The 18,490-nt window shown below is 49.5% G+C and overlaps 1 protein-coding gene across 2 annotated transcripts in view; it reads left to right on the forward strand.

Moving 5' to 3' along the window:
- LOC144682522 (uncharacterized) overlaps positions 1-10,309 on the forward strand; it is a 43,283-nt gene extending 32,974 nt beyond the window's left edge. For both annotated transcript variants that reach the window (XM_078544914.1, XM_078544912.1), the window contains exons 4-5: positions 95-3,640; positions 8,636-10,309. In XM_078544914.1, the coding sequence (XP_078401040.1) occupies positions 95-3,636 (3,542 nt within the window). In that variant the 3' untranslated portion in view covers positions 3,637-3,640; positions 8,636-10,309. The remainder of the gene's footprint in view (positions 1-94; positions 3,641-8,635) is intronic.
- Positions 10,310-18,490: the final 8,181 nt, after the last annotated feature.

Below are 18,490 nucleotides of genomic sequence, written 5' to 3' on the forward strand. Positions count from 1 at the left end.
TGTGGTCTAAACTATGTTCTACTTATGTTTAATGTGACTTCTCTTTGGGAGCCAGTAGTGGATAGCTAATTCCGCATGGTTTTATTTCTGGCAGGTTTCCGAAAGATTTGCCTGGATGATCTCCGTAAATCGCACATTGTGAAAGATGTGCAGCAGTATATCCTGTGCCGCCTGGACCAGGAGGAAGCTCTGAGGCACCACCTGACACGGGAGACAGCAGAGATGTTAAACCAGCTTCACATCAAGAGTAATGGTTGTTTCCTGTATTTGGAGAGGGTATTGGATGGGGTGCTGGATAGTTTCATCATGCTGCGTGAGATTCGCGATATTCCGGGAACCCTCAATGGCCTCTACCTGTGGCTGTGCCAGCGACTCTTCACCCGCAAACAATTCACCAAAATCCAACCAATTCTCAATGTGATGCTGGCTGCCCAACGACCTCTCACCTTGCGGGAGCTATTTGAAGCCACCTGGACCAAGGGCACAAGCTTGACAGGTGGGGAATTCCAGCAGAAGATGGAGATGTTGTCCAAACTGCTACTGGACGGGGAATGGGGCAGCAAGATCCTCTTCCACCACAGCTTTGCCGAATGGCTATTGGACGTCAAGTACTGCACTCAGAAATACCTGTGCAGTGCGGCACAGGGGCACGCCATGCTGGCAATGAGTCTAACCTGCCATGCCAGGGAGCTGACCCCTGCCCAGGTGCAAGAATACGCCCGGCACCTTGTCCACTCTCAGCTCCAGGCCGAACCTTGTCAGCTGGCACTGTGGATGGTATGGAGCGGGGCACCAGTCACCCGGGACTCCCTCACCTCCATCTTACCGGTGGAACAGGAGGTCCTTCAGCTGCTGGTCAAGGCTGGAGCCTACACCACTGAGCAGGAGGGTGGCGATTCCTCGGGGGTCATTCACCGAGCTTTGGAGAGGGAGGACTCCATCCGGATGCTGCTGGAGAACGGGGCGAGCGTCCACCAGCGGGATTCAAGTGGACGCACACTACTGGCCAATGCAGCTTACAGCGGCAACCTGGAGGTGGTCAACTTGCTGCTGTCCAGGGAGGCTGACCTGGAGACTGAAGACTATCAAGGTCAGACTCCCTTAACCCTGGCTGCTCGGATGGGCCACACCAAAGTCCTTCATTGCCTGATCTCGCACGGTGCCAACATCAATCATGCTGACCAGGAAGGCTGGACCTCACTGCGCTCAGCGGCCTGGGGCGGGCATTCTGAGGCAGTGACTATGCTGCTGGAATCTGGAGGGGCTGAGGTGGACAGCACAGACACTGACCACCGGACAGCACTAAGGGCCGCAGCCTGGGGTGGGCACGAGGACATTGCACTTACCCTGCTCCGGCACGGGGCCAATGTTAACAAGGTGGACACAGATGGCCGGACTGCGCTGATCGCTGCCGCCTACATGGGCCACCGGGAGATGGTGGAGATTCTGCTGGACCATGGGGCTGACATCAATCACCGGGATGTGGACGGGCGTTCGGCCCTCTCTGTGGCGGCGCTCTGTGTCCCTGCCAGCCGGGGCTATGCTAATGTGGTCAGCCTGCTGATCGAACAGGGTGCAGAGGTCGGCCACCGGGACCGTGATGGTCTGACCCCACTCCTGGTGGCCGCCTACGAAGGTCACGCGGATGTGGTGGACCTGCTGCTGGAGGGAGGTGCGGACGTGGACGAGGCTGATGCCACTGGACGTACGCCGCTGCTGGCTGCAGCCTCCATGGGCCATGCGGCTGTCGTCAACTCCCTGCTGTTCTGGGGCGCGGCTGTGGACACCATCGACAGTGAAGGCCGGACAGTGCTCAGCATCGCTGCTGCTCACGGCAACACCGAGGTGGTGCAGACCCTCCTGGACAGAGGTCTGGATGAGAATCACCGAGATGACATGGGCTGGACCCCCCTCCACATGGCCAGCTTCGAGGGTCACTGCTCCGTCTGCCTGGCACTGATCGAGCAAGGTGCCAGGGTGACAGAGGTGGACAATGATGGAAGGATCCCAGTTATCCTGGCAGCTCAGGAAGGCCATTGCCAGTGTGTACAGACCCTGCTGGAATACAAGTCTCCCCTGGACTCCCGGGGCTATGATGGACGGACAGCCCTGTGTTCTGCAGCTCTGGAAGGTCACAAGGAGGTGGTGAAGCTGCTATTGAGCAAAGGGGCAGGTGTAGACATAAAGGACGCAGATGGACGGCCCTTGCTCTATCTGCTGGCCTTGGACAGCCAAATGAACATGATGCAGTTGCTGCTGGACGAAGGAGCTGCTAATCTAGAGTCGCGAGACTTGGATGGACGGACAGTTCTACACGTGTGTAGCTGGCATGGTAACCTGGAGCTGGTAAAGTTACTGGTCAAGTACGGGGCAGAGGTCAATGCCTTGGACAATGACCGTCGCTCAGCCCTGCACTCAGCAGCCTGGCAGGGCCATTCGCCTGTGGTGCAGTTTCTGATCGAAAGCGGGGCTCCTGTTGATCATGCTTGTAACCAGGGAGCTACTGGACTCTGCATAGCCTCCCAAGAGGGTCACACTGAGGTGGTGAGAATACTTGTGGAGAAGGGAGCAGATCCTAACCATGCTGATCAGTATGGCCGCACACCAATGAGAGTGGCAGCCAAACGTGGGCAGACAAGGATCATGAAGCTATTGGAGAAATTTGGTGCACCTGTGTTCAATGGTTATGTGGCACCAGCACCTGGACAGAAAGGGGAACAACACATGTCCACCATGAAGACTCTGTCCTCTGGTACATCCAACAGCTCTGGAAGTCCCAGCATCCCAGGTGGAGAGATGCATTTTGCCAACCTCACCACCAGTGACAAGAAACAAACAGGGCCAACCAGCTCTCCCTCTGGGTCCCCGGACTCCACTGTGGATCATCGCAAGTCTCTGATGTCCAACAACTCCTTGAAAAGTTCCAAAAACTCATCCATTGTCACCTCGTCCACCTACCATTCACTGGCCACTGATCAGACAGTGCCTATCGACAGCCTGACCTTCACCCAGCAGATCCAGCAACACTCTCTGCCTCGCAGTCGTAGCCGACACTCGATCCTCACCTCACCTTCCTCCACCCTGGTCAAACCCAAAGCCAGCTCGCAGACCAGTGCCATATCAGAGGCTGCAAAGAGCCCCGGTAGACAGGGGAGGACCACCCCCTTATCTAGCCCAGTGCTAGATGTTGAGCTGTCAGAGACTAGCCCTAAAGGCAAGAAGGGAGGGTCAGTGAAGATTGGACTGAACAGAGTTTCAGAACAGATTCCGAAAGCTGAAATCACCAAGAGGAGCTTGGAAATTGCACCACCGCTTATCACATCGCTTAGCAACAACAAGCCCCCTGTCGAGTGGGAGGCATCGCCCTTTAGTTGGTGTCATGACAAGCAGACTGCATTCGCTGAGTTTGCGGAGAAACGGAATGGAATCCTGAGCAAGTCCCAGTGCAGAGGCCACAGGAGTCCCAAGGCCTCTCCCCAAAAGCTGGACGGTACCAGTGCAGTGGAGAAAGTGATGATGGAACCACTGATTGCGATCACTACCCTGGATCCTGAACTGAACCTGAAACAAGCCATCAAACTACAATTCGAGGGACCAACCAGTGGCTTTAACTACAAGAAGGAAACACCTCTATGAGGGGGTAAGATGTTAGTGTTTGACTGACGGGGTCTATTACACTGATTGTGACTCCAGATAAACACAGTACACAATGCAGAATTTCCGTCACTTTTGTGAGACACTTTATTAAAGAAAAGTACAACACAGGAGGCCATTCGCTCCATCTTGGCTGTGGCAGTTCTTTTAAAGCGCTATCCAGTTAGTCCTGCTCTCCCCCCGAAGCCCGGCACGCCCTCCCCCCGGCACGCCCTCCCCCCGGCACGCCCTCCCCCCGGCACGCCGTCCCCCCGGCAGGCTGTCCCCCGGCACGCCCTCCCCCCGGCACGCCCTCTCCTGGCACGCCCTCCCCCCGGCACGCCCTCTCCTGGCACGCCCTCCCCCCGGCACGCCCTCCCGCCGGCACGCCCTCCCCCCGGCACGCCCTCCCCTGGCACGCCCTCCCCCCGGCACGCCCTCCCGCCGGCACGCCCTCCCCCCGGCACGCCCTCCCCTGGCACGCCCTCCCCCCGGCACGCCCTCCCCCCGGCACGCCCTCCCCCCGGCACGCCCTCCCCCCGGCACGCCCTCCCCCCGGCACGCCCTCCCCCCGGCACGCCCTCCCCTGGCACGCCCTCCCCCCGGCACGCCCTCTCCTGGCACGCCCTCCCCCCGGCACGCCCTCCCCCCGGCACGCCCTCCCCCCGGCACGCCCTCCCCCCGGCACGCCCTCCCCCCGGCACGCCCTCCCCTGGCACGCCCTCCCCCCGGCACGCCCTCCCCCCGGCACGCCCTCTCCTGGCACGCCCTCCCCCCGGCACGCCCTCCCCCCGGCACGCCCTCCCCCCGGCACGCCCTCCCCCCAGCACGCCCTCCCCCCGGCAAATTCTGCCTCCTTTAAGTATTTCCTTGATTGAATTTCCCTTTTGAAAGTTATTTTTGAATCTGCTCCCACCGCCCTTTCAGGCAGCGCCTTCCAGATCACAATAACTCGCTGTGTCAAAAAAAATTTCACTTCCTCACCTCTGTCCAGGTTGTTTTTGCCGATTGCCATCAATCTGTGTCCCTCTGGTTACTGATCCCCCGGTCACCGGAAACAGTTTCTTTGTGTTTATTCTGTCAAAACTCTTAATTTGAAAACTTCTATCAAGTCCACTCCGAATCTTCTCTACTAGAAAGAGAACAATTCCAGCTTGTTTTTATTTATTCATTCCTTGGATGTGGGCGTTGCTTGAGAAGGTGGTGGTGAGCTGCCTTCTTAAACCCCTGCAGCCCGAGTCTGTTAGGAAGGGAGTTCCAGCGTTTTAACCGAGCAACAGTCAAAATCCTTGTTGGTGGGGTACTGATGCTTTGTCCTGGATGGTTTCGAGCTTCTTGAGTGTTGTGGGAGCTGCACTCATCCAGGCAAGTGGGGAGTATTCCATCACACTCCTGACTTGTGCCTTGTAGATGGTGGACAGGCTTTGGGGAGCCAGGAAGTGAGTTCATTGCTGCAGAACTCCTAGCCACTGACCTGCTCTTGTAGCCACAGTATTTATATGGCTAGTCCAGTTCAGTTTCTAAGATAATATCGTAAGAAATAGGAACAAGTGTAGGTCATTCGGCCCCTCGAGCCTGCCCTTCCATTCAATAAAATCGTGGCTGGTCTGATTATGGCCTTAACTCCACTTTTCCGTCTGCCCCACATAACCCTCGACTCCCTTGTCGATCAAAAATCTGTCCAACAGTCCATGTCCAAATGCAGCAAGGCCTGAACAATATCCAGGCTTGGGCTGACAAGTGACAAGTAACATTCGTGCCACACAAGTGCCAGGCAATGACCATCTTCAACAAGAGAGAATCTAACCATCACTCCCTGATGTTCAATGGCATTACCATCACTGAATCCCCCACTATCAACATCCTGGGGGTTACCATTGACCAGAAACTGAACTGGACCAGCCACATAAATACTGTGGCTACAACAGCAGATCAGAGGCTGGGAATCCTGTGACGAGTAACTCACCTCCTGACTCCCCAAAGCTTGTCCATCATCTACAAGGCACAAGTCAGGAGTGTGATGGAATACTCCCCACTTGCCTGGATGAGTGCAGCTCCCACAACACTCAAGAAGCTTGACACCGTCCAGGACAAAGCAGCCCCGCTTGATTGGCACCACATCCACAAACATTCACTCCCTCCACCACCGACGCACAGTGGCAGCAGTGTGTACCATCTACAAGATGCACTGCAGGAATTCACCAAGGCTCCTTTGACAGCACCTTCCAAACCCACGACCACTACCATCTAGAAGGACAAGGGCAGCAGATAGATGGGAACACCACCACCTGGAAGTTCCCCTCCAAGTCACTCACCATCCTGACTTGGAAATATATCACCGTTCCTTCACTGTCGCTGGGTCAAAATCCTGGAACTCCCTCCCTAACAGCACTGTGGGTGTACCTGCACCACATGGACTGCAGCGGCTCAAGAAGGCAGCTCACCACCACCTTCTCAAGGGGCAACTAGGGATGGGCAATAAATGCTGGCCCAGCCAGCGAAGCCCACATCCCATGAATGAATAAAAAAAACTCAGCCTTGAATATGTTCAGTGACCCAGCCTCCACTGCTCTCTGGGGAAGAGAATTCCACAGACCAATGACCCTCTGAGAGAAGAAATTCCCTCTCATCTCCATCTTAAATGGGAGACCTCTTTTAAACTGTCCCCCTTATTTCTTGATTCTCTCACAAGAGGGAATATCCTCTCAGCTTCTATCCTGTCAAGCCCCCTCAGGATCTTATGTGTTTCAATAGGACCACCTCTCATGCTCTAAACTCCAGTGGTACAGGCCCAACCTGATCAGTCCTTCCTTATAAAACAAGGCCTGAAGTTTCTTCCTGTGCTCCTCATTGTTGGCTACATTTCTGAACTTCCTGTCATGAGCAAACTCTGAAATGATGCCTAAGTCCAGGTAATTAATAGATATCAGAACAGCAATGGGTCCAATAATGTCCCTTGGGAACACCACTGCACATTTCCAAATGGTCTGAAGAACATTCACGACTGGACTGGAAATGTTAAGTCTGAAGCCTCTCCACAGACGCTGTCAGGCTTGCTGAGTTTTTCCAGCTATTTTTGTTTTTGTTTCACTCCTGCTGCCTCTTTACAGTTTGGGTGTCAGTTTTGTTAACTCAGTTCACCTGAGGGGGCAGATGGGACCTCGGTTGAACCAGCGCATGACGGCTGCACCAACAGTGCAGCACTCCCTCAGTGCTGACCCTCTGACAGTGCAGCACTCCCTCAGTACTGACCCTCTGACAGTGTAGCACTCCCTCAGTACTGACCCTCTGACAGTGCAGCGCTCCCTCAGTACTGACCCTCTGACACTGCAGCACTCCCTCAGTACTGACCCTCTGACAGTGTAGCACTCCCTCAGTACTGACCCTCTGACAGTGCAGCACTCCCTCAGTACTGACCCTCTGACACTGCAGCACTCCCTCAGTACTGACCCTCTGACACTGCAGCACTCCCTCAGTACTGACCCTCTGACAGTGTAGCACTCCCTCAGTACTGACCCTCTGACAGTGCAGCACTCCCTCAGTACTGACCCTCTGACAATGCAGCACTCCCTCAGTACTGACCCTCTGACAGTGTAGCACTCCCTCAGTACTGACCCTCTGACAGTGCAGCACTCCCTCAGTACTGACCCTCTGACAGTGCAGCGCTCCCTCAGTACTGACCCTCTGACAGTGCAGCACTCCCTCAGTACTGACCCTCTGACAGTGCAGCGCTCCCTCAGTACTGACCCTCTGACAGTGCAGCACTCCCTCAGTACTGACCCTCTGACACTGCAGCACTCCCTCAGTACTGACCCTCTGACAGTGCAGCACTCCCTCAGTACTGACCCTCTGACAGTGCAGCACTCCCTCAGTACTGACCCTCTGACAGTGCAGCACTCCCTCAGTACTGATCCTCTGACAGTGCAGCACTCCCTCAGTACTGACCCTCTGACAGTGCAGCGCTCCCTCAGTACTGACCCTCTGACAGTGCAGCGCTCCCTCAGTACTGACCCTCTGATAGTGCAGTGCTCCCTCAGTACTGACCCTCTGACAGTGCAGCACTCCCTCAGTACTGACCCTCTGACAGTGCAGCACTCCCTCAGTACTGACCCTCTGACAGTGCAGCACTCCCTCAGTACTGACCCTCTGATAGTGCAGCACTCCCTCAGTACTGACCCTCTGACAGTGCAGCACTCCCTCAGTACTGACCCTCTGACAGTGCAGCACTCCCTCAGTACTGACCCTCTGACAGTGCAGCACTCCCTCAGTACTGACCCTCTGACAGTGCAGCACTCCCTCAGTACTGACCCTCTGACAGTGCAGCACTCCCTCAGTACTGACCCTCTGACAGTGCAGCACTCCCTCAGTACTGACCCTCTGACAGTGCAGCACTCCCTCAGTACTGACCCTCTGACAGTGCCATGCACCCTCAGTACTGACCCTCTGACAGTCCAGCGCTCCCTCAGTACTGACCCTCCGACAGCGCAGTGCTCCCTCAGTACTGACCCTCCCACAGCACAGTGCACCCTCAATACTGACCCTCCGACAGCGCAGTGCACCCTCAGTACTGACCCTCTGACAGTGCAGTGCTCCCTCAGTACTGATCCTCTGACAGTGCAGTGCTCCCTCAGTACTGAACCTCTGACAGTGCAGTGCTCCCTCAATACTGACCCTCTGACAGTGCAGCACTCCCTCAGTACTGACCCTCTGACAGTGCAGCACTCCCTCAGTACTGACCCTCTGACAGTGCAGCACTCCCTCAGTACTGACCCTCTGACAGTGCAGCACTCCCTCAGTACTGACCCTCCGACAGTGCAGCACTCCCTCAGTACTGACCCTCCGACAGTGCAGCACTCCCTCATAGCTACATTTGGGAGTGTCACATTTGTCCTCAAATCTCTGGATTGTTGCTCAAACCCATGACCTGGTGCAGAGGCAGGAAATGTTCCCACTCAGGAGGAAAGAACTAGTCCTGATCTGGTATTATCTGTATTTTTTGCAGGAATGCTTCTTGCGATGGGCTGAACTGCAGAGAAAGTTGATGCATTTGTTTTGGATGCAGTGACATGAAGGAATATCACGCTGTGTGTCACTGACTGGGACATCTGAGATTCCAGGAAAGGCGGGAGAATTCTCGTATTGCTCTGGGCACAATCCTCTGGGATACCACAACCTAATTCAGGAAAAGGGCAGACTTGTTCCTGATCACATGCGATTGAAATGTATAATTTTGTAAATATGTATTTACAACCTGTGCCATGTTCAATGCCGACATCCTGCTGTTAAACAGTATGTACAGTATTTGGGTCTTTTCCTGATGAAATCGGGATGAAATTTTATTTTATATTTGGTTTATTTTCTTCAGCATTAACACTCGTGGGAAGTGGGTGTGAAGGGTTGACAGGGATTTTTCCTAATTCCTGATCTGAGTGGATACCCCCCTCACATCCCCCAGGTGTTGCCTCCTGACCCCAAAATCAAGTCATTGGTGGTAAATTACCCTGGATATGAGCTGGCTTGATTCAAGGAACAGGATCAAACTGAGCAATGTTGGGAAACCCTTACTGTGTCCCATAATGTTCTCACTATCCCATCATATTCACAAGCTGTGCCACTGTTATTAGTATTGACATTGTACACATGCCCGTGTGAATGGTACAAGTGCTGTGACTAGTTGATCACATGGTGTTGTAGAACAGACAAGCGTCATTATCCCTATTGACGGTCATGCACCTGTCCATGTGAATAGCACAAATGTCACTTTTCTTATTAGCAGTTTTCAGACTGCTGGTTATATTGGATTGATGATTAAAATTAAATTGTTTTGTTGTGGGGGTGGTGGGATGTGTTTGGGAGGCTATATTTGTGTGCAGGAGTTGCTGGGGGCAAACTCAGGTTGAACTGGACACCCCAGCCCTGTGATGTCTCGCTGCCCCCATGCAGCCTTTCCCCTGGGGAACAGTCCACACTCCCCTCTTCACCCAGCTCCCCCCTTGCCCCTCGTGTCTCCTCATCATGGGGGAGTGAGGGGGGGGGGAAGAGTCACCCAGGCTGTGGGGTAGTGAGAATTGCTCGAGTGTGCGTGTCGGAGGGTGAGCTGGGTATGTGTGGTTACGCCAGCTGCTCAGTGAGTGCTCACAGGGGAAAGGTGCCAATGAACAGAAAGGGGACAACTCCTGAAGTGAACACTAATCAAGCAAAGAACTGATTGGGGGTCAGTGGATCCTGGACCGGTGTTTGTGGGGTTGGGTGTGGGAGGGAGGATGGGCACCCAGTGAAGGGCATGGGGAGAGATTACGCAACATCGCCTGACCACTTGACCCTCAGTGACCACATGTTGATGACTTCACGGCGTTCCACAATATTTTGGAGCCTGTTCTGGACCATGGGGAAGAAGCCCAATCTGCCCCATTTTCTAGTGTACTGTAAAATTTCTGATTGTATTTTTTAGAAGAGGAGGGCAGGGGTTGCTGGTCAGGCTTGAATTTATTTTTTTATTTTGGTGCTGTTCTGATGTTCTTTTGTACTGAGGGTTGCTGATCTTCACTGACATATTCAGCTGGTTGCTGTTCCCTCTCTTTCTGGTTTTTATACACGGTTTTTTTTGGAGACAAATCTCTGTTACTACCAGAGGCTCTTTCCCCCTCTTGCCAAATACAAAGGTTTTGGATTTAAACATGTTCTCATCTCTTGTATCCTTGTGTCCAAATTGCTGCCTGGTCACTCGCTGCGCTGTCCATGACCCTCAGTGAAGAGGAAACAATATATCACAATGGGTGGCATAAACAGGCGATGGTGTAGTGGTATTGTTGCTGGACTAGTAATCCTGAGACCCAGGGTAATGCTCTGGGGACATGGGTTCGAATCACACCACGGGATCTGGAATGATGCCATGCAATTATCATTGGTTGTTGTAAAAATCCATCTGGTTCACTACTGTCCTTTAGGGAAGGAAATCTTTACCCGGTCTGGCCTACGTGTGAGTCCAGACCCACAGCCATGGGGTTGCCTGCCCTCTGAGATGGCCGAGCAAACCACTCAGTTCAAGGGCAGTTGGGGTAACAAATGCTGGTCTTGCCAGTGACTCCCACATCCCATGAAGCAATGTGAAAGATAGAGGATGCCATTGAGTCTGCTTCATGGCTGATTTGGTCGTGGCCTCAGCTCCACTTTCTTTCCTACCCCCGATATCCTTTAATTCCCTTGTCAATCAAGAGGAGGGGATGGAGCAGTTGTGTTGTTGCTGGACTAGTAACCCAATAAATGCTGGCCCATCCAGCATCTAAATCCCATGAATGAATAAAAAAAAGAATCTACCTAACTCAGCCTTAAAAATATTCAATGACCCAGCCGCTTCCGCTCTCTAGGGAAGATAAATCCACCAACTCACCATCCTCAGAGAGAAAAATATTCTCCTCATCTCCGTCTTAAATGGGAAACCACTTATTTATAAACTGTGACCCCTATTTCTAGTCTCTCCCACAAGGGGAAACAATCTCTCAGCATCTACCCTGTCAAGTCCCCTCAGGATCTTATATGTTTCAATAAGATCACCTCTCATTCTTCTAAACTCCAATGGATACAGGCCCAGCCTGTCCAACCTTTCCTCATAGGATAACTCCCCCATCCCAGGAAGCAGTCAAGTGAATAAAGACCCAGTTGGTCTCAGTCAGTAGCACTCTCCCAATTACTCAGAAGGTCTCCCCCACTCCAGAGGGTGCATGGCTGACACTCCAGCGATGGGCCATCTTTCAGATGAGATGTTGAACCAAGCTTGAGAAACTACTTCATCTTCCAATTAGCCACTTTACAACCTTCTTTGATTTCAACAATTTCAGATTATAAACTCTGTCTCCCATTTAGATTATTTCATTTTGCCAAGAGCCAGTCTGTGTCTTGTTTTCATGATTTTGCTTTCAGTTACACCTAACCTTTATTCTGCCATTAACATGTTCTCTGGACCAATGCTTTGTTTCTTTACTACACCCAATAGCACCCTCTTTGCTTTTTGTTCAATGACATCTTTGTTCTTTAATCACTCGCCCTCTAACCTATCCCGACCTTCATTTATTTCCAACCCACCCTTCCCCCTTTTGACACTATAAAACCCATCACATTTCTACCTCCCTTCAGCTCTGAAGAAGAGTCATATTGGACTCGAAACGTTAATTCTGTTTCTCCCTACAAAGATGCTGCCAGACCTGCTGAGTTTTTCCAGCATTTCCTGTTAAACCAAGGCCCTGTCTGCCCCTTGAGTAAATAATCCAAGAGCACTATTGGAAAAAACAGCAGGGAAGATCTCCCCAGGGTCCTCTGGCCAATCTTCACTCAACAAACATCACTAAAACCAGATGGCCTGGTCAATATTTCAGTGCCAGATATTGGTGTCAGTGTTAGTGGGAGCTTGCTATTTGCACATTGATTGTTATTTCCTACTTTACAATAACGATTGCTCTTCAGGGATACGTCATTGATTGGAAAGGACTATAGAGTGTCCTGTGGGTGTGAAAGGTGTCATAAAAATGCACTTTACTTAGAGCTGAACTCATGTGGGTCAGCCACGGACTCTATTCCTTAGATTCCATTGCCTATTTTACACACTGGAGTTTAGATATCCACCACCAAATTAAATATGGGAATATCCTATGATGCTAGCCTGTTTTAGGCTGAGACCAATACTGCATTTAAAGATGTTTCTGATGAGCTGGACAATGATCTCAATGAACTATTGTATACACAAGCTGGTATTTATGTTACATTGGACTAAAAATCCAGAGAGTAAGGCTTAATGGTAAACCCCAGGATGTTGATAGTGGGAGATTCAGTGGTGGTAATGCCATTGAACATCAATGGGAGATGGTTGGATTCTATCTTGTTGGAGATGGTCATTGCCTGGCATTTGTGTGGTGCGAATGTTACTTGTCACTTGTCAGCCCCAAGCCTGGATATTGTCCAGATCTTGCTGCATTTGGACATGGGCTGCTTCAGTATCTGAGGAGTCTCGAATGGTGCTGAACATTGTGCAATCATCAGCGAACATCCCCACTTCTGACCTTATGATGGAAGGAAGGTCATTGATGAAGCAGCTGAAGATGGTTGGGCCAAGGATACTACCCTCAGGAACTCCTGCAGTGATGTGCTGGGACTGAGATGACTGACCTCCAGTAACCACTTTGTGCTTGTCAAGGAACCAGTAGGGGAGAGATTTCCCCTGGTTCCTATTGGCTTCTGTTTTACTCGGGTCCTTAGTGCCACACTCAGTCAAATGCTGGCCTTACCAGAGACATACATATAAGTTATTAAAAATTATCCAATTTCAGCCCTCATCCCAGGATTGTTGCAAATCAGTCTCTGCTCACTGGGTTTCAACAGGGGGTGAGGTGAAAATCAGGAACATTGAAGCAATAAACCTCATACAGTTCTGCAAATCTTGGGGCTCTGTTACCACCTGGTGGACACTATGGGAAGAGCAGCTTCATGCTCCAAGCATATCTTTTTTGAGGTTGACCTGTACTTTGGGAAATGTAGTTGCACAGGGTCTTTGAGCAGTTGCTATAAAGCAGATGCCGCAGTCACACATGGATAGCACACTAGCTAACTGTTAGTCTGGGAAGGAGGCTGAGGCAGAGGTGTTGAGAGTAATGATGTCATCAGACCTTGACTGTACTGTCCCTATAGTGTCCGTGGTTACAAGTGCCCTTGTAGCAGATGGCACACCTCCTGCTGACCTACAGCCTGTGGACACCACTATCATCACTTTGTCAGATTAGATTGCCAGGATACTCTTGTTGGCATAAGGGTAGGCACATAATGCCCACAGATCTCTGTGGCATGTCTTCTTTCATTTGTATAGATTGTCCTATGATGAGAGACTAAGTAAATTGGGTTTTTATTCTCTGGTGTGTAGAAGAATGAGAAGTAATCTAATGGAAACATACAAGATTCTGAAAGGACTTGACAGTGTGGACGTTGGGAGATTGTTTCCACTGGTTGGGGATCTAAAACACATGGGGGCACAGTCTCAGGATAAGGGGCCGATCATTTAGGACTGAGATGAGGAGAAGTGACTTCACTCAAAGGGTTGTGAATCTTTTGAATTCTCTACCTCAGAGGGTTGTGGATGCTCCATTGTTGAATACATTTAATCGCAGAAGAATCACAGTATCTCTACAGTGTAGAAGGAGGCCATTCGGCCCATTGAGTCTGCACTGGCTCTCTGAAAGAACATTCCACCTAGTCCCACTCCCCTGCCTTATCCCCGTAACCTTGCACATTCTCTCTATTCAGGTAGCAATCCAATTCCCTTTTAATACCTTGATCAAACCTGCCTCCTCCACCCGTTCAGGAAGTTTGTTCCAGACTCCAACCACCCTTTGGGTGAAAAAAATTTTCCTCACATCACATTTACTCCTTTTGCCAATTATTTTGAATCTGTGCCCTCTAGTTCTTGATATTCCCTTGAGTGGGAACAGTTTCTCACTATTTACCCTGTCCATACCCCTCAGGATCTTGCATACCTCGATCAAATCTCCTCTCAGCCTTATTTTCTCCAAGGAAAACAGTCCCAACCTCTCCAATCTGCCCTCATAGCTACAGTTCTTTAACCCTGGAAATAATTTTTGTGAATCTCCTTTGTTTTCTCTCCAATGCTTTCACATCCTTCCTCAAATATGGGGCCCAAAACTCTATGCAGCACTCCGATGAGGCCTAACTAGTGTCTTATACAAGTTTAACATGACCTCCTTACTCTGGTACTCAATGCCCTTATTAATATAACCTAAGATACTATATGCTTTGCTAACTGTTCTCTCCACATGCCCTGCCATCTGCAATGACTTATGTACATATACACTGAGGTCCCTCTGTTCCTGCACCTCCTTTAGAGTCTCTCCCTTTATTTTATACTGTATCACCATATTTTTCCTGCCAAAATGAATCACCTCACACTTCTCTGCATTGAATTTCATCTGCCATTTGTCTGCCCAATCCACCAAGATGTCTATGTCCTTTGAAGTTCGAGACTATCCCCATCACAGTTGTCAACATTTCCAATCTTCATACCATCAGCAAATTTTGAAATCATGCCTGAACACTAGAGTCTATGTCAATATTATATATCAGGAAGAGCAAGGGTCCCAACACTGACCCCTGGGGAACTCCACTACAAACCTCCCTCCAATCTGAAAAACAACTATTTATCACTACTTTGCTTCCTGTCACTCAGCCAATTTCTTATCCAAATGCCTCCTTTCCCTTTTATTCCATGGCTGGGATAGACAGATTTTGGTCTCTCAGGGAATTAAGGGATACGGGGAGTGGGTGGGAAAGTGGAGTTGATGCTCAAGATCAGCCATGATTGTATTGATCAGCCATGAATGGCAGAGCAGGCTCGATGGGCCAAATGGTCTACTCCTGCTTCTATTCCTTATGTTCTGATGTATAAATTTTAAGTGCAATGCAGTATTCACTTAGATTTATATAGAAATTACAGCATGAAGCAGGTCATTTAGCTGAACTGGCCCATGCTGGTGTTAAGCTCCAGACGAGCCTCCTCTTGCCCCGCTTAATCACACCCAATAAACATATCCTTCTCTTCTCTCATGTTTAGCCAGCATCCACGTTATTCACCACGACCATTCTGCAAGCTCCACATTTTCATCGGTCTCTGGATGAAGAAGTCTTTCTTGAGTTCCATATTCGATTTATTTGTGACTCATATTTATAACCCATATTTTTAGTCTCTGCAACAAGTAGAAACGTTTTTCTACATTTACCCTATAAAACCCCTTCATAATTTTAAAGATAAAAGGAAAATACTGTGAGTGCTGGATATCTTAAATAAAAACAGAAAATGCTGGAAAAACTCAGCAGGTGAGACAGCATCTGTGGAGAGAGAAACAGGGTTAATGTTTTGAGTCTGTATGACTTCTTCAGAAGCTTTTATTTCATAATTTTAAGTTACTCCCCCCTTTTCTATTCATTGGGGGAGAGGATACAATAAACTTAACAAAACATAATTTTTCAGCTTGAGTAAATCACAGGAGAAGAATGGGAACAATGTCATGGGAAGGATGCCATTGTTCAATAAGCGATGGAGTTCTAAATGAGATTAAACCACCAACAGCCTCCAACTGGTGAAATGGGATTAATGAATGCTTTCATTAGAGTGTTGCATGAGGAACTGGAGTTAACCATCAGGCCCGACAATCCATCTCATTCCCACTCCACATCCTGGAACCCCATCTTCCCATATCCCCATATCCCACAATCCAAACCCTGACTCTGCTTTCATTTATGAGATGTGGGTGACACTGGCTAGGCCAACATTTATTGCCCATCCTTAATTGCCCTTGAGAAGATGGTGGTGAGCTGCCTTCTTGAACCGCTGCAGCCCATGTGGTGTAGGTACACCCACAGTGCTGTTAGGGAGGGAGTTCCAGGATTTTGACCCAGCGACAATGTAGGAACGGATGATTGACCCCCCGACAACCACAACCATCTTCCTTTGTGCTGGGTATGACTCCAACCAGTGGAGAGTTTTCCACCTGATTCCCATTGACTCCAGTTTTGCTAGGGCTCCTTGATGCCACATTTGGTCAAATGTGACCTTGATATCAGGGGCCGTCACTCTCACCTCACCTCCTGAATTATTTGCACCAAAGCTGTAATGAGGTAGGCAGTTATATGAGTTTGAATTCAGGTTCCAAAATCTGGTAATAAAGAGCTTGGATGTGACAACGTGACACTGAAACTATCAGATCGATGTTTAAGCCCAATATCCTTGAGGAAGGGAAAGCTGCTGTCCTCACCCACACTGGGTACATCTCACCCCAGTCTCACACCAATGTGTTTGCACAATCTCAGGGCAACACATGCCTCACTAGTGACACCTTCAGCCTTGAAAAATAACTGCACTCATGTCCCTCATTTAAGGACAGAAAACAAGAGAAACTGACCCAGGACAGAAGACTGGTTTAAAATTATCTTTATTCTATGCAGCATGCAGCTTTCAATGCGCACAAACACACACACACAGAAAGACACTAAATTATATATTCAGAGACTCATACAGACACAAACTCTCACATGCAAGAACATGCAGAAATACACACACACACAAATACACAACCTCACACACTAAAGACATACACTCAACCTCACATTCAGACACATACACACACTCACACACACCCTCAGACATACACTCATACATAGAAATACACAAACTCATATACTCAAGAGATACGCTCACACACACTCAGATACACATGAACACACTTAGAGACACACATATTCAATCACACTCTGAGAAACACATACATACAATTGCACACAGAAATAAACACACACATAAACTCAGAGATGCACAACAGAAATACAGTTTCACACATAAAATAGTGACAATTCAAATACATTGTGTTAATGCATAGATTGAAATGGTTTTCAACACATACTTGGTAATCCCAGTGAACAATCCAAGACGGACCCAGCTACTCACTAACTTAGTCTGCTGCATTCGTTGCTCCCAATGCGGTCTCCTCTACATTGGAGAGACCAAACGCAAACTGGGCGACCGCTTTGCAGAACACCTGCGGTCTGTCCGCAAGAATGACCCAAACCTCCCTGTCGCTTGCCATTTTAACACTCCACCCTGTTCTCTTGCCCACATGTCCGTCCTTGGCTTGCTGCATTGTTCCAGTGAAGCCCAATGCAAACTGGAGGAACAGCACCTCATCTTCCGACTAGGCACTTTACAGCCTTCTGGGCTGAATATTGAATTCAACAACTTTAGATCTTAAACTCTAACCCCCCACCCCTCCCCCCATCCCCACCCCGTTTCTCCCCCCTCCCTTTTTTTTTCCAATAATTTATATAGATTCTTCTTTCCCCACCTATTTCCATTATTTTTAAATCTAAAACTAAAACTTTGTTAATCTTTCCACCCCACCCCCACTAGAGCTGTACCTTGAGTGCCCTGTCTTCCATTCTTAATTAGCACCTTTCTTAGACAATATCACCACCTTCAACACCTCTTTGATCCTTTTGTCTGTAACATCTTTTGATTATCTGCTCCTATCACTGCTTGCTTATCTCCACAATCACCACACCCTCGACTTCTCTCCCCCCGCCCCCCCACCTTAAACCAGCTTATATTTCATCTTTCTCCTAACTATGCTTCAGTTCTGCCGAAGGGTCATGAAGACTCGAAACGTTGACTGATTTCTTCTCCACCGATGCTGCCAGACCTGCTGAGTTTTTCCAGGTAATTCTGTTTTTGTTTTAGATTTCCAGCATCCGCAGTAGCTTTTAGCTTTTTGTTTTTACTCACTATTGCACTGGTCCTGACCAGAGTAAGGTTACTTGGATTGACGGAATACTAAATTAACTATTTAAAATAAAGTAACATTCAGGAGGGAATCAAGTGAGTCAAACAAAATCCTAGATTGAATTCTGATGTAGGGACCGAACTTTCTAATCCTGTTGAGTAAGACTGCCATGTTGGCTGTGTTCACCAGAATCTCAACTTTAAAATTTGCATCCTAATGTTCAAATCTTTCTATGGACCTGCTCCTCCCTATCTCTATATTCAAGAATTTTGTCTTTCTCCAATTCCGGCCTCTTCTAGTTTTGTCTCTCCACCATTTGGCCATCTAGGTCCTAATCTCTGGAATTCCCCACCCCTCCCTCACCCCCAAACCTCTCTCCCTCTCTTCTCCTCTTCCCTCCTTTAAGATGCTCCTTAAAATCTGCCTCTTTGACCAAGCACCTGGGCTTAATAGCTCCTCATGAGGCTCGGTGTCAAAATCTTTCCCACAATGCGAAAATTGTAATGCATTAAAGGTACTATATAAATGCA

This window comes from Cetorhinus maximus, chromosome 7 (assembly GCF_964194155.1).
Source record: "Cetorhinus maximus chromosome 7, sCetMax3.hap1.1, whole genome shotgun sequence".
NCBI classification, from domain to species: Eukaryota; Metazoa; Chordata; class Chondrichthyes; order Lamniformes; family Cetorhinidae; genus Cetorhinus; species Cetorhinus maximus.